The following is a 17,105-nucleotide window of genomic DNA, read 5'->3' on the forward strand; positions in this document are numbered from 1 at the left end:
TTTTTCGTCTTATCTCAATTCTACATTTCATAATATATTTTAACTACTGTGCTTAATAAGCACTGTTTATGTGTATTTAATTTTTAATAATATACATTTTTTAAGTCTAATATATACGTATATATATATTTAGTAATTTCAGAATCCCAATTGAATCAAACATTAATCAAAACAAAGGAATCAATTTAATAAATACAATTACTAAAGAAAGTGGATGGGTATCATTGAAACATATTAATGTTGAATTTAATGATCAAATTATAAGTGGAGACCGTATTCTCAGGGACCCAGTTAATAAACTAAATTTTCATTGTAAAAGACTACATATAATAAGATTGATCAAATGCATTTATACAGAAGTAATATTCAAGTATAACAAATATGTATGTGATATTTTAAATTTATGTGGATCTGATTATACATATTTTAACTTAGTGCGTCAATTTTTCGACACAATTCATAAGACAGATAAAATGCTCGATATAATGATTAGAACATTAGTTTCTTTAAATACATTAATAGGAGAATATGATCATGATAGCTCACATTCGAATATAAAAGGTTTATATTCATTAATTACACACTTATCCAAGGAAATAAAATTTGGAAATTATTCACTGGATGATTTGGATAGTAAAAGTGATGTCAGCAAAAAGGAAATAGCAAGATCATACATAAAAAAATTCTCAGATTTTCGAAGTAAAATATTTGACAATAGATTAAAAGTATTCCACAAGAAACAATGTCCATCCCAAAATATATTGTCAAATATTGTCATACATGAATTTCCATTTTTGAAAAACACTGATTCAGTTGATAACACTCGTTTTACTGAATTGATGATTGAGGAAATTGTTTTATCTTTTTGTAACCAACTTATTGAATTTTCTGAAAATGTTATAAAATCTTTCTACGAAGATTTGGGTTTAAATAAATTAAATTAATTTATTCATGTTTGATTTTTATTTTTAGTTCTAATTTATAGTAAAAGTGGATAGAAGATATTGCTCATTTTTAAAAAGAGAAAATTAAATAACCTTACTAGGCATATCTAATTGGTGAAACTATGGGAAATTTGGATAGTTTGTAACAATGGACCTATACCATTGTGCAAAATTAGGGAAAAGAGAGAACCATTTAGTTGACCGTGTTTTTGTTAAAGAGAATTTGAATAAATTTACAAGATTAGTTGAAGGATAAAATTAGGACTTAAGAAATTTAAAGTGGCTTTGGCTAAGAAATCGATCTTTTCATTACTATTATTACCCGTTTGACCTTTTTTAGCTTCGATGCGAAGCTGAGAAGGTATTAATTTTACCATGATGTGTTTATTTTTTTTTGTGTCTGTCACTACTTTTTCTCAGCTCTCACTGTACCGATTTCTTTTAACAATACGTCAAAAGATCACAAATTGTATCTAGTTGAAGACATTACCCTTAAAAATTTAAAAATTTTCCCTCGTTCCCCGCAAATGGGGGAAATATCCAAAAAAATTACAAATTTAAAAATCGACAAATTTTGTCATTTTTTTCACTTTTTTTTCTTAAAACTTCCATAACTTTTTCAAAAATCAACAAATCAACATAATTTTTTTTTAAACTAAAACCTTAGATATTTTCCTTTCATTTGATATAATTTTTTTGAAAATTTAACACTTAACCTGCTCATGGGGGGGGATTTAAAATTGCAACTTTTTTACAAAAACTAACTTTTTCAACTTAATTTTTGAAAATGTTCCGGAAATACTGCGTCCTTTAAACATATATCAAATTAAAGCTTATTTTATGTACTATAAAATGAAAAAAAAAAATTTGTCCCGACACTTTATCTTCTGCATGTAAACGGTTGCCGTAGTTAAAAAAACACTATTTTTGTGTTAAAATTTTCGATTTTCAATTTTTAATTTTCAACTTAAAAATGCTATAACTTTTCGAAAAATGCATGTATCAGCACAATTTTTTTTTTTCTAAATACATTATAAGTACATCTTCCATTTGACATACTTTTTATTAAAATTAGACAATTTCCCCTTATATAGGGGGGGTTCAAACTTTGAAACATTGTATAAAAAATAGAACTTTTTCAACTGAACTTTTGAAAATGTTCCGGAAATACTGCGTCCTTTAAACATATATCAAATTAAAGCTTTTTTTATGTACTATAAAATGAAAAAAAAAAATTTGTCCCGACACCTTATCTTCTATGTGCAAATGGCTGTCGAAATTATAAAAAAAATGTAATATTTGCGATAAAAATCACCTTTTATAACGATGTTTTTTGTACTTAAAACTGCCATAACTTTTTCAAATATTAACTAATCAAAATAATATTTCTTTATATTGAAACCTTAGGTAATTTTCTTTCATTTGATATCATTTTTTTTTGAAAATCTAACACTTATTCTGCTCACAGGGGGGATTTAAAATAGCAACTTTTTTACAAAAACTAACTTTTTCAACTTAATTTTTGAAAATGTTCCGGAAATACTGCGTCCTTTAAACATATATCAAATTAAAGCTTATTTTATGTACTACTAAATGAAAAAAAAAAATTTGTCCCGACGACCTATCTTCTATGCGCAAAAGGCTACCGTATTTAAAAATATGCTATTTTTTATTAAAATTCTAGGTTTTGTATTTTATTTTATTTTAAAATATTTTATTAGGGGAATAAACTGACTTTCATGAATATTATATAATTTCATTGACATAGAATAAAGTTCATAAGACATATGATATTATACTTATTAACATTTTTTACTTTTTTAAAGTCGAAAAAGTAATTTTTAAATTTGAGTTAGCTTAAATAGCCAATTTTATCATGCAACAAAAATCAACGAATAGTTGCCGAATGGGTAACACCTTGATCTTTAACGCCTAGGGTACGAGGTTCAAATCCGTTTGTGGCTTCTAAAATTTTGCATTTTTTTTTTGAGTTAGAATAGAATTTTCAAATCATTTGATATTTATCTCATTTAGATTCAATAATTTCAATAAATATAAAGGATCTTATCACTATAGTCTCCCCTCGTGAGAAGAAATTGATATTCATGTTAATATTATTTTACTATGTGGTTCTTTTTCTGGCTACGATTTATTTTGCCAACCCTCACTAGACCTACTTTTTTCAACGATACGTCAAATGATTCATTTAAGTTTATGATATTTAAGTTAATGATTAGTTTAAGTTATTACTCTTAAAAATCAAAAAAATATTCCTTATTCAAATAAAAAGTAGCTTAACTAGATTTGTCCATACAAACAATTAAAATCATTAATTTTTAATATTCTTAAATTATTTATTGTCGAATTAAATTTGATATGATAAAAGTATTCAACTACAAAAGTAAATAATTTTACTTTATAATTTATTAATTTTTTAACTCTATTTCTGTGTGCTACTACCAGTCTATAATATGCCAAATTTTTTAGTAATATGTTGCTATATAAATCATAAATTTAAAAAAAAAATGATTTTTAGTTTCACCTGAAGTTAACGATGGAGTTTTACAATTATAATTATATTTTTGATAATATGCTCAATTGAGTAAATCTTTTTAACTACTTTGGTTTGATTGGTTCATTTAATTAAAGTAAATTATTAAAATTAATTAAGTTCTGAATATTTCAATTGCAGAATTTTTTTAAACACCAAAAGTTATTAGGATATGATTACTATTCTTTCTATTTCAGTTATCTATTACGATAAAAATGTAAAAAAATCGAATTTTTCTGACAAATGTACTGTAATTAGTAATTATAAAATTTCCAGATTGCATATTAATCTTAAAAATTTCATTTTTTTCAATTTAATAATGTCAATTTCAAACTTGCAAGTTGAACTATAAGTTATGGTAACAAATTCATTTTTTAGCTTCGATGCGAAGCTGAGAAGGTATTTTTCATTAAAACTTTCACTTTAAAAGACAATAAAAAATAGGTTCAAAATGATTACCTTTAACATATTAAAAATCAAAATCAGTATTAATTTAATACAATTTTTTTTGTTCTTAATTATTTTTTTTTATATGTAAATACTTATTTTTTAATAATAAGTAATAATATTAAAACTTAGAAGTAATAAAAAAAGTTTAATTGCACATTTGAAAACATCGCGAAAAGTTTATTTAGAAAAGTATATTTTTTTTTCTGATGAAAGTTCCTTTTGTTTAGTGTATTTATTCATAAATAACAAAATTTTTTTATTAAAAAGTATTGCATCAATTCCTTTAAATTTGTATACGCATTAAAAGTATATGAATATACAACTCCTTTTTATTTTTATAATATCTCCGTAAAAATTACAATATTATATTATTGAATACCACTTTCATACTCAATTTAATTACTGTAATTATTATGTATTCATATATTATAATTATAAATCGGGGTAAAATTAAGGGAATAAGTGTTATTGTTGTTTTTGAAATACTCTACCAATTTCATTTTTTTCTATTTAATGATATCTATTTCAAACTTGCAAGTTGAGTTAAAAGTTATGGTAATAAATTCATATTTTTTTTTTTTAAACTTTCACTTTAAAGGACAAAAAGAAGTTGGTTCAAAATGATTACTTTTAATATATTAAAAATCGATAATAATTTGAAAATAATTAATTATAAAAATTATATAATAGATAATTAAACGAATTACTAATCTGGATATAATTATGGAAATAGGAGTTGATGTTGGGTTGGGTTGGTTACATTTTTAACTTTATAATGCTACAACTCATTGAAAAATGTATGAATCAACACAATTTTTTTATGAGAAATAATATTTTTTAATAATCCCTTTTTCATTCGACATTCTTTATCTTAATCAGGGTATTAATAAGGAACTAGCAGATCATGCAGCTTTTGTAATTATCCACCAATTTCTTAGAATTAAACACTATCTACTGATTTGCATCGAAGCGTTTCTTATGATAGTGATTTTAATCACTGTCAGATTAAATCTATACTGGACCCAACTATGCAACGTCCCCACTATGCCGCGACTCCACTGTGCTGGGTTTTTTTACATCTCTATTTACAGTATAAATCATGTATACATTTTTGTATATGATAATCTAATTTTTGAAAGAACACATAATGTATGTCTTGCCTTGAACAAAGATAATATTTTAAGATAATTTTTTTAAATGAAAAATGTAGATATACTTTATTATTAAGTTTGGTTTGTATTACTAATAATAAAATTTAACTAAATAAGAGGTAAAATAGAGGATAGATTTAATAATACTAAATTTAAACAATGTTCCAATACCTTTTTTTTAGTAATATCACTATTATAATGGTATCACTATCATGTTGTATAATACATAACAAACAAATTTGATTATTTTATATTACTTCAGAATAATGTTTATAGATAGTTTATTCATTTCATTTTATCTAATTTATTTAATGAGAGCTAAAGAAATATTGTTCTCTTATTAAATGTTCTCGTTCGGGAATTAAACCTTGTCTCAAGTAAAATTTTGTTAGCATATTTTTTTCGAAATCATCGAGATGTAGTTTAAAATAATCCATGTATACCAATAATTCCATCGAAGTGTTTGTACATCGTACAATACATTTACGTAACTTTATTAACTGGGAAAACTGTTTAAAGCCAACTTTTGATTGAATATCTTTTGATAGCTCTTTGTCAGGTTTCTCATCACGTCGTAGATAAACATAGCGGGCCAACAATTCAGCATTAGAAATATTGAAATTTTCAACATTATCACGTAGCTCTTGAAAATGTTCAAAAGTCATCTCAGTCATTTGTGGCTGTCTTAATTGTTTAGTTTGACTATCTTGTTCATAATTAATCATTGAAATATTTGTCGGGGCTAAATTAAAAAGAAAATCCAGTAAAAGTTAAAATTTTGAATTCATCTTAAAAAATTTGGTTTTATTGAGTATTATACTTTATAATAATTATTCTACAAACGAGTCAAATAACTTATTTCTATAAAGTAGAAAATATTATGATATAAATAGTATATGTTATTATAAGAAATAATTATTAAGTAATAGAGTAATAAATACATACTCAGACCAATAACTGTAGACNTAAGTGATAGAGTAATAAATACATACTCAGACCAATAACTGTAGACAATTTAACCTGACACTGGGGACAGCTTTCAAATTTATGGTAGATTAAAGAATAAAGAACACACTTATTACAAAACATGTGTTCGCAGGGTAACATGGTTACTGTCTTTTCTTTTTCCATACAAATAATGCAAGTATTCGTATCTAAATATTTTCATTATTAAAAATTAAATTTAAGTTTTATGGACATTATACGTATCATAGATACAGTTATAAATAATGTCATAAGACTAAGAGGTAGTAAATCCTTTGCTGTAAAATGAGATGAAAAATCGTTAAGAAAAATGGCCAAATCGTTATTTTATATAGATTGATAAAACATTTGTTTTATACAAATTTAAATAACATTAATATTATTTAACTCAATAATAATATAACTTTGTTAAAAATATTTATAATTGTTTTTAATAGTTTCCTTTTATTTTTTTAAACTATTAAAATTTGAATACAAACATTTGTTAAATTAAAAAAGAAACACGTGTAATAATAGTGATTTTTTGCATATATGACAAAGTATTATATAGTGTTTAAGTAAACATAATGCAATAATTTTATATGCTATTTATGTCATGTAGTATTACCTTAAGATGGTATCAATTTAAAATATGAATTGTAAAAAAATTATTTTTTCAAATTAACAATAAAACAGTATATTTCCGTATGTATGTTTAAAATAATTTACGTTATATGTTATTCCTAAAAAAATTGGATTTAATAGCACTACATAAATTTTATAAATATTTATTTTAAGTCAATCAAAAAGTTGCAAATAGTGAGTATAATTTCAAATAACTTATTACCGTGAATCATAGGTTCATTATCATCTAAAATTAATCACATAAGTATAAGAAAACATATTTTTACTAAATCTATTGTAATTATTGTATTGTATTATGGTCATATAAACAAAATTATTTTAAAGATAAACCTGTCATATTAGGAATAATATAAAAAAATTTATCACAAACATATAAAGATTACTTGACAAAAATATAACATATTTTTTTAAAATATATGTAGATGGCATAGTAATACTTAATTAAATATTTTAGCTCAAACATAGTTATGTTATGGCTATTTTTATCGAAAAATTTTTTACATACTAAAATCGCCAAAACAGCAAAAGCAAAGGAATCTTAATAAATTCTCTATAAGAAAATTCAATGTGAAAATAAAAAATTTAATTAAACTTGATAAATTAAATTACCGTAACTTGATAACATTCTGTTGACGCTTAATATTAAATCAAAGTATGTATAAAATAAAATGTAAACCAATTTAAATGAAAATCAGTAAATTATGTACGGATTGATTAAATAAATAATGTTGGAAATTTAAATTTAAATTTATTATATTTTTAGCAGTATAATATATTTAATGTGATATGAGTATAAATTTAAACCAGTATCATTAATAAAAAATAGAAAAAATATTAGTATGCGTATGATGATGAGTCTAAAAAATATTTTTAACGTTTTTTAAATATCTTAGAAACTAGTTTCTAAGAGTCCCTTCAATACTTAATTGCCCATTGAATTAAAATTTTGTACCCATGATTAACAAATATTTCTTGGTGTATCTAATGAATTCTAGTCAAATGAAGATTTTTAAATAATAGAATAATTAGTTTCTATAACTATTTTGTTATCAAATAATGAAGGTTAGAAAAAACAACTAAATAACTTTTACATACGAAAAAATCTCATTTCCTCAGTCTTAATTGAAATAGTTGTTATTTAAGTATTTATTGTTTTCTTTATCAATTTAAGAATGCGAAAATGAAATTTAAAATATATCTTAAACTGAAATTTTTTTAATTAATCTCAATAATAGATACTTCCATACGGTTTTAACTCGGTAAATTGAATCTATTCATTTGACCCCAAACAATTTGTTTTGAATAATTAAAATAAGGTAGTAAAATAAATGCAACTCATTGAAAATTATCTAAGATATTCAAAGAAGAACTTTTTATTTATATTTTATCAATTTAATAAGTATAAATAGATTTAATATAAATCTAATTACATTGGATTGAAAGTATATTCTTTTCGTTTGACGAATTCTTTGTCGGCATTTAGTCCTTTTCTAGAATAATACTTTCGTAACATATTCTGTTCAAAATTATTTAGTTGAGTTTCAAACCATTCTGTGTACACTAACAACTCCATTGACAGATTTCTACATCTTAAAAGGCATCCACGTAACTCGGATAAAAAAAAGTTTTTATTAGAATTTAGCACTTGAATATCTTTTAAAAGTTCTAAATCTGGTTCTTCATTGCGTCGTAAATAATAATATTTTGCGATTAGTTCATTGTTTGTAATCTTAAATTTTTCTATACGTTTGTGAAGCTCTTGAAAATTTTCAAGTGTCAATAGTGTCATCCTTTGATATGTATCACTTTGATTTCTTTTGAATGTATTGTTGGTAAAATAGTCTCGTTCATACTCAAGAATTGAAAGTTTTTTCGGCTCTGAAAGAATAATTACAAACTATATATTTTTAAAAGATGTAATTTTTAAAGAGTACTCTGAATTAACTTACATTCGAGTGTAAATCAATTGTAAATTATAATTGGCTTGCACTCATCACAGTGAATAATAATAACTATTATTATTCACGGTAAGTTTTAGTGTTTACAGTAATCTGAACACTATAAAGTGTATATTTTTTATCATGAAAAACAGTATAGAAATAAACTATGTAAAAATATAGATCTAGTCTTCAACTAGATACGAATTGTAATCGTTGAAGAAAGTAGGTTAAGCGTGAGCCAAGAAATTAAATGACAGTCCTCTAAAAAAACCACAGAGTAAAATAATTTTAATATGTATAAGAAATTTAATTTAACTTGAGGAGACTACAGTGATGGGGTTTTAATAATTATTGAAGTTATTGAATTTTAATGAGATAAAAATAAAATGAATTATTTTTTTCCATCTTAAAAAGAATTAAGAAAAAAATGCAAAGAAATTCATTATCTTAGGCGTGTTCAAACCTCGTACCTCAAACGTTAAAGACATAAATTTTACTGATTATGCACCATACGCTAAAGAAAGCTAAAAAAGAAATGTATAGCGAAAACAAAAATGTACTCCAATTTTTGTATTGTAAGGTCTAAACTTAATGGTGAAATGTCATATCGTCGCACCCAAGTGATGTCCGGCCACGGCTACTTTAACGAGTACTTTCACCTTATTCGCAAAGCAGCCACGCCGACGTGCGACCACTATTCGGATCGCCCGGCCGACAGCGCTCTGTACACCCTCTTCCGGTGCGAGGCTCTTTGGAGTCCCGATTAGGGTCCACGTTCCGAGTCGGGTTCATGGTGGACCTGATGTTGAGGAGTCGGGTTCATGGTGGACCTGATGTTGAGGAGTCGGGAGGCGTGGAGGCTCGTCCAGGCGTTCGTCGGATCCATCTTGTTAAAGAAGGAGGAAGCAGAACGCCTGAGACAGATGCAGCCACGTCGCCCGGCACAGGAGAACCTGAGGCGCTGGTTTAGGCCGGTGCCTTAGGTTCTTGTTTTTGTTTGTGAGTTATTTTACCAACCCTCCCTAACAGTTCTCACTCTGTGATCCGGTTAACGGGAGGGGACCACACCACGTTGCGAATTAGCTCTTGATTAATTTCGGGCTGATTCACAACGTGGTGGTGTGAATTATTAAGACGGCGTGAGCCGCCCTGAAGTAATGCCTAACAGCAGTTCCAGGGCGGCTCAAAATAAGCCGGCCGAGGAAAAAAAAGGTTTAAAACTTATAANAAAATAAGCCGGCCGAGGAAAAAAAAGGTTTAAAACTTATAACTTTCATACTTACGTACTCCAATCATCGTGGAAATTTTAACTCGACATATTGGACAATTTTCAAGTTTAAAATGGACTACAGAATATATTGTACATGTATTACAAATCTCATGTTTACAAGGTAACATTGAAACAGTTTTTTTTTCTTCCATACATATTACACATGTATCTATGAATAATTAAATTTTATTTTAAATGACAGATTAAAAAACATTCATTTTTTTATATCATGTCTAAATCACTGTTAATTTTTTTATAGCTATTATGTAGATATTTATAAATAAAAATTACCTGACGGTAAATGGTTGTTACCTAAGAGTTAAAAAAAATTCGTTTTTAAGTTTTATGGCAATATACAGTGTAATTTATTAAGAATTCTAATGTAGGGGTAGCATTTTTCGTCAAATAATAATTTTTTATTTATTTAAATGAGTAAATTAAAATTTGATTTATTTTTATGAAACATAGTGGATTTTACGTTTATTATAAGAAATATCATTTCAAGGGTACATTTTTGGGGTAACATTTGAAAGTTAAATGAAATCCTAACACAATCCATCGTTATTTTTTAATAATTAAATGACGAACGGTCAAAATAAACTGGTCGTTATTCACTTTTGTAATGTTACTTTTTAAGTTTATATAACTTTTAATTATAGGCGAGATGAGTGGGTAACGTAGAAGAAATTCTTATCTGTGCGTCATGGTTAATAGAGCATCGCTAAACACTACCCCACTCTCGCCTTTTCTTAATCTTTAATTGTTATATTTCAAAAGGTAATATTACAAATCTAGTTATTGACCAGACAACATTTTATAGACCATTCTACGTTTAATAGTAAAAAAATATTAATAGGTTCTCATTTAACTTTCGAAAGTTACTCCTAAAATCTATCCTTAGAAATAATTCAACAAATATATCAACAACACAAAATATCTACTATAGTTTGCATTTTTATGAAAACTTCATTATTGAATAAAAAAAAGACGAATAGTGTTTTTAATACATGACACAATGTATAATATGCTACTAATTATATTATATTTATCAACAAAATAAAGATATAATTTAAAATAACACATCAATAATTGATTGATTTAAATAATTATAATTATTGCTTTAAAGATTATTTTAATTAATATTAACACATTTTTAAAGAATTGTTGCAACAAGTATATATCAGGTTAATTTTTACAAAACAAAAACTTTTTGAGCCCATTTTAAAATAAAAAGGTTTTTATTTTTTAACACTGATTTTTAATTATCATATGATTATATATAAGCACATATATAGCAAATTAAAAATTGTAACAACTCAAAAAATGTAAATTTTAAGTTTATATCTCTAAGTTGTAGTTCATTATTTAATTTTATACTCGTAAATCCAATTCAATATAGCTAAGTTATTTTTCGAAATACAGGTGTTATTAAAATTTCATTTACATTGGGGATAACGTGAAAATTATTATTTATACTGAAAAAATTGATATTTTGTGTGGTTTCAATATTGAACTATGTGTTATGGGTTCACAAAAAATGTTATAAACCGTTAAATGCATTGTTATAAAACTATTTATTTAAACATTTTAGATTTTTTAGAAATTATTGAAAAATATATAAATATATAATAGTATTAAATAATTGTATAATAATAGTACTCAAGGGCATAGCATAAAAATTGTCTTTGAGCGTTATAGTCTCATAATCTGTTAATAATTTTTGATAATAGGCCTAACTTATCTAACACATTGATTTTTCTATCTCCTCTCAACCCAAATATTCGATTTATTTGTGGGGGTTATACGTTTTTCTACGGGTCCTGAAGTTCCCACAACACTCATGTAAACTACATTAATAATAGTACTAATAAGCAATTTAACTCTTTAAATATTTCGCGAAATTTTTGTTTGTGTAGTTGCGATTAGTTAATTAAACAATATCTTTTTATTTAGTTAAAACTTATTTGATAGTAAATATAATTTTTAAAATTATTACTTNTAAAACTTATTTGATAGTAAATATAATTTTTAAAATTATTACTTGAACTACATTGTCCAACTTCTAAAATAATAAATTTTATACTATTAATTAATTTGTTTTTAACACATTTTAATTTTATAGTACAGTGAATTTAGTGTTTTCACAAAGAGTACAAAAATATCAGTGTACAAAATTACAAAACTGAAAGGCTAACATAATTTTAAAATTCTCAAGTAAATTAAATTATATAATAAATTAAATTGTTTAGCATTTTTGAAAATTTATTATTTCTCTTGTAATATTTACTAACTTATTTATTAACTGTTTTTTATTAAAGACACAATTTAAAAGATTTTGGGAGAACTGAGGCCCTCAAATTCTGCAACAGACCTCCTCATATATATTATATGTGAATTTATATAGAAGTAGCTATTATTATGTAGGAACGAAGTTGGGTTGCTCACTATATATTTTGTTGAAATTGCGTTTCTCAGAAAAATCTATAATATATCCTTTTTTTTTAACTNAAAATCTATAATATATCCTTTTTTTTTTAACCACATAATGTATTTGAATTAATTAAATTAAATCCACTTCTATGTTTAAATTGCCTAAAAACAAGATATCGACAGTAAAAATTATTATTGACTAAATATAATTACGACAAATAACTAGAAATGCATTTTTTAATTTTGAAAATTAAACTACAGTAATTTAAGCTATTTCTTTATACAAAATAAAAAAAAATTATGTATTTATTTTTACAGATTATTCAATTATGACTCACGTAATATATTTAAAAATATAAAACGTAATGTGAAGTTTTCATTATAGTAGTTAAAGTATTTCTATGTCTTATAGTTTTTCAAAAAATATAAATTGATCTCATCCCTTTTCCTACCCCTTTAAAATTTTATCATTTAAGTTTCATAAATGATAAAATAATGTTTAACCAGGTCAAAAATAAAAAAATTATTTTACTAAGAAACTAGTTATACATTTTTTTCTTTAAAAATTTGAATTGATAAAATTTTAAAGGGATAGGATCAAATTTTTTGTTGAAATTTATTAATCATTGAATTTAATTAACTTCTGATAAGAAAAATTATATAATTTTTATAATAATGTAGGATAAGGTAATACTACGAGATTAGGCTTTTATGACTTTTCCTGACTTCTGCGAAGGTATTCTAAATCTAAAATTTGTATTAGTACTTCTTCAATATGTTGCCTTATACCATTATTTTTTCGATTTTGTTTTTAATTTAGGGACAAAATATAAGTTGTTCTAAAAATTGCTATTTTCGTCATCTTTTTCTAGCTATGGGGTAAAATGACGAAAATAATCGCAAAACTTTATAGCCAAAACTATTGTAAAAGAAAGGGTTTTATATGAATCAATAAGCACTAAGTAGTATTTTTAGATTATTAAATGAGAAAGTTGAAAAATTTATCATAGTTATAATACTTAAATATTTTTTGTTAAAAAATTGCATCAAAATACGCTAAATATGAATTTTTTACAACATTTAATATTTTAAAGTAGTACATTAATTTATAAGCTATGAGATATTTGTGTTTTTAACTTAGTTAATATAAAATTAAAAGAAACTAAAAAATAATATTAAATATTTTTTAATTATTGTTTGGTTATTTAATAATTAAATTAGATTTCACTATACATATTTAAGTATATTTAATTATTAAATATACTTAAATATGTATTAGTGAAATCTCCCGAAAAAGTAACAAATAATGAAACTTACTTAAATTGATTTAACACTTTTATTTAATTTTAATATTTATCACCTTGATATCCAGTTTTACTTAATAATACTTTTTAATATGTTGGAAAGGGCTAGATAATAATGGGAAATGGATGGATCGCTTATATTAATTCTGTTTCTAAGATTTTTCTAAGAGGTGACACGCTAATTTATCAGAAGAACAAAAACAAATTTAAAATTTAAATGGTAATTAATTTTAATCTTTAGATNACGGAAAAAATCTACAACATATATTTATTCAATTTACATTTTGAAAATTTGCCGGAATAATTGCGTTTTTTAACTTATACATAATTAAAGTTTTTAAAGTGTATTACAATATTAGAAAAAGAATTTTGTTCGAAAATTGTTCTACTATTAGAAATCGGCCTTTAAAATAAAAAAAATCACAATTTTCATTAAATATATATTTTCATTTATTGAAAATAATTTTAATGAAATCGTAAAAAATGTCCCTTATTAAACCCATTTGGACCTATGGTCTATAACTATGGGAAATGCTAAAAAATCAAATATAAATCGTATTCAGGCATTTCAAAATATTTCTTTAAGAAAATTAACTAACTCCCCTCTATACGTATCAAATTATGCCCTACATTATGATCTAAAAATTAAAACTGTTAAAGAAGAAGCAATAACATATTATAAAAGATTCCACACTCGACTAGCCTCCCACTCAAATCCCCTAATAAAAAGTCTTTCAACTAATGTTATTCCTGGTAATCCTCCGAGACGCTTAAAGCGCAACTGGTGTAGAGATCTATTAACTTAACTTAAGTTAAAAATAAAACTTTTTATGAAAATCAAATAAAAATTCTAAATATCGAAAAAAGTATGAAAGAAATATTAAGTAGTATATTAATAATTTTTTTTTGGTTACCCAATGTAAAAACGTTTTCGTGGATCCTTTTATTATTTTTTGTTTTGTAAAAAAGGACCTTATTTTGCTTTTTTTGAGGCTTTTTTGAGAGTAAACCCTTAGGCACGTTTATTTGTGACTTTGACTTTCTAGTTACCTGTATATTAAGTCGATTTTTGTTAGAAAGATGTTTCGTAGTTTCTGTGTATGAAAAAATCTATAGTATACATATAATTTCAATTTTTATACATTTAAGCTTAAGTTTACTTTAGAATTGGCGTAGTGTAAAATCTTTTTTTATTTTCTAAATATTATGCCATGTGTAATTTTTAAATACATGTGTATGGCGCAAGGCGTTTACTATTGAACAAATAAATTTTTGTCGTACTTTAATGTGTAAAATATAATGGTTTAATTATTAAAATAATTGTTGGAACATTGCAATTATACTTAACACGTATTTATATTTTACAACATTTATTTTATTATATTTTTATGAAAATAAAACAACCTTTTTTTAGTAGTACTATAAACTATCTTAATAAAGTAATAATTTTTATTAATTACGTATAATTAAGACTTTGAATTCAAATTTTACCTTGAGTCGAAATTTGATCATCGTCTAAAATAGAAGTAAGTAAATAAACAAAGTGTTGAAGTAATTAACTTACATTTTAATTATCATAAAATTTCATCATTGTATGTAAATTAAAATGTTTTGTTATACTAAAATTTTTAAAAACACATGAAAAATTTAATTTCAAAATTATTAGTTGTTTTTATTATTTTTCTAGTAAATATTTATATCATTGAAAATTTATTTGATGTTTAATATTACTCAACTTAGTTTTATAAAGAAAAAATTACCGGAATCATTAAATAATTCAAAACAAAGAAATCTCAGTAAATTTCCTAAAAAAGCAAAGACAAAAGCGTGTTGTAATAATTATTATACATTTATCAATTTATACAATTTACCGTATTTCGATCTAGCTCTAATACTAGAGTGCATACTAAATGCTGAAAATATATAATACGTTTAATTAATTAATCGACGTAAATACTATTATTATTATTGAGTTTATTAATTCTTTAAACTAATGGGATAAAATTCAGTAAACATATAAAATAATATAATAAATTCAAATAACATTACCTTTATTTGAAAAAAGTATAAAAATTACTAGGTATATCAATTTAACATTAGATCCCTAACAAATAAATGTATTATATTATTGGATAGATTTTTATTCATCAATCTAAGTTTATACAATTTTTGATTTTCTGTTTAGCTTACCATTATAAAAAAAAATAAAAAAAAAAAAAACAAAAAAAAATGTATAGTTACAAAAAAAAAAATGAAGTTACTGATATAATAAATTCTTTTATGTTCAATTACCTATTTATACTTGTTCTTGTGTAAACATTAAGCAAGCGAGACTTAATAATGAATGCCAAAAAGAAAATCTTAAAAATATTTTCAAGGTAAACAAAGGTGTTTTTACTACTTAATTGTAAGTAGTTGAAAAATCATTTTTAATCTAAAAATTGATTGCTAATTTCATGTTAAAAATAATTTTATTTATGTATACACAGTACAGATGGCATTTTTAAGATCTTCTACTAATCAACCCTTCTATAATTTTTAATTAACAAACACATTTCAACAATAATAGAGATTGCAATTCATCATATAAGACATACTTTATATTTAAATTGAACCAAAGAAGAAATCATTTATAATGGCGAAATCTATTTTTGCAAGGCAATATCGTGATCTAATTAATTTTTTTAAGCTAATTTTACATGTAAATAGTAATAAAACGCATCGAAGCTAAAATTATTCACTGAAGAAAATTCACATAATTGCAACTGTACTTTTCTTTTGCTTAAAATGTTTACGGATATATCCACGTTTTCAGTTATGTGTTGACGTTTTGGATTACACTACTTTTAATTGTAATTAGTTAAATAGTAACCATTTTATTTTAACTAATGAGTTGATTTTTTATCTTATCGATCAACATCAATAAATAGCCTTTATTACTTTATCAATTTTATCATAGCAAATGAGATTTCAGAATATTATCTTTATAGAATATTTAATAGACATAGTCCCACCACTGGTTCTGGTTCGACGTAGATGTTTTCTACACTTTTTCTCGCTTGAGAGTCTGTTTTTTAATTACCAGTCATACCGCTGTGCTGTGGTACCCATGTTAGTGTATCTTTATAGAATGTTGCTAGTGATTCTAAAGTTTCCATACATTCAAGAACTAGCTTTGAGAGCAGTTTGACTACCACTTAAGATAATTAATCGTTGTTTTGTGGTTTTCCAATATTTTTATTCGTGTAGATACCATAAATAGTCGAGAAATAAAGGTCCATCATAGCAGAGCTCGATGCTGTGTTAAAGCTGAATACTCTAAGGTGCGCCTGATGCCATAGAGGATCCCAATGATCACTTTACCATTCGGATAACTACCCCGTGACAAGTTATTATTACTTTCACTTGGTATGGCTGTGTTAGAGAGGCCTATTTACTGATAGCAAACAGATATGCC

At 24.5% G+C, this 17,105-nt stretch overlaps 3 protein-coding genes across 15 annotated transcripts in view; 2 read left to right on the forward strand and 1 right to left on the reverse strand.

Moving 5' to 3' along the window:
- LOC126908436 (uncharacterized) overlaps positions 1 to 944 on the forward strand; it is a 12,439-nt gene extending 11,495 nt beyond the window's left edge. The window contains exon 4 of the mRNA XM_050690537.1: positions 134 to 944. Coding sequence (XP_050546494.1) covers positions 134 to 944 — 811 coding nt within the window. The remainder of the gene's footprint in view (positions 1 to 133) is intronic.
- Positions 1 to 17,105, forward strand: part of LOC126896169 (uncharacterized) — a 180,822-nt gene that overhangs the window by 106,300 nt on the left and 57,417 nt on the right. The window contains exon 1 of one of the 5 annotated variants that reach the window (XM_050668718.1): positions 5,493 to 5,502. The exons of the other annotated variants lie outside the window; for them this stretch is intronic. The gene's annotated coding sequence lies outside the window, so the exon portion shown is untranslated. Of the gene's footprint in view, positions 1 to 5,492; positions 5,503 to 17,105 lie in introns of those variants that run through there. 5 annotated transcript variants of the gene reach the window in all.
- Positions 5,333 to 17,105, reverse strand: part of LOC126896162 (uncharacterized) — a 42,966-nt gene continuing 31,193 nt past the window's right edge. For 2 of the 9 annotated variants that reach the window (XM_050668687.1, XM_050668691.1), the window contains exons 3-12: positions 15,520 to 15,561; positions 15,409 to 15,453; positions 15,140 to 15,163; positions 11,956 to 11,976; positions 10,206 to 10,226; positions 9,928 to 10,083; positions 8,135 to 8,582; positions 6,907 to 6,930; positions 6,089 to 6,250; positions 5,333 to 5,838 (exon numbers count right to left, since the gene is read on the reverse strand). In XM_050668687.1, coding sequence (XP_050524644.1) covers positions 6,927 to 6,930; positions 8,135 to 8,582; positions 9,928 to 10,083; positions 10,206 to 10,226; positions 11,956 to 11,976; positions 15,140 to 15,163; positions 15,409 to 15,453; positions 15,520 to 15,561 — 761 coding nt within the window. In that variant the 3' untranslated portion in view covers positions 5,333 to 5,838; positions 6,089 to 6,250; positions 6,907 to 6,926. Of the gene's footprint in view, positions 5,839 to 6,088; positions 6,251 to 6,906; positions 6,931 to 7,209; positions 7,255 to 7,313; positions 7,366 to 8,134; positions 8,583 to 9,927; positions 10,084 to 10,205; positions 10,227 to 11,955; positions 11,977 to 15,139; positions 15,164 to 15,408; positions 15,454 to 15,519; positions 15,562 to 15,697; positions 15,753 to 15,838; positions 15,870 to 17,105 lie in introns of those variants that run through there. The other 7 variants (XM_050668684.1, XM_050668686.1, XM_050668685.1 and 4 more) reach the window with 7 other exon arrangements.

Source organism: Daktulosphaira vitifoliae, unplaced genomic scaffold (assembly GCF_025091365.1).
Source record: "Daktulosphaira vitifoliae isolate Bord-2020 unplaced genomic scaffold, ASM2509136v1 Scaffold_1, whole genome shotgun sequence".
NCBI lineage: Eukaryota > Metazoa > Arthropoda > Insecta > Hemiptera > Phylloxeridae > Daktulosphaira > Daktulosphaira vitifoliae.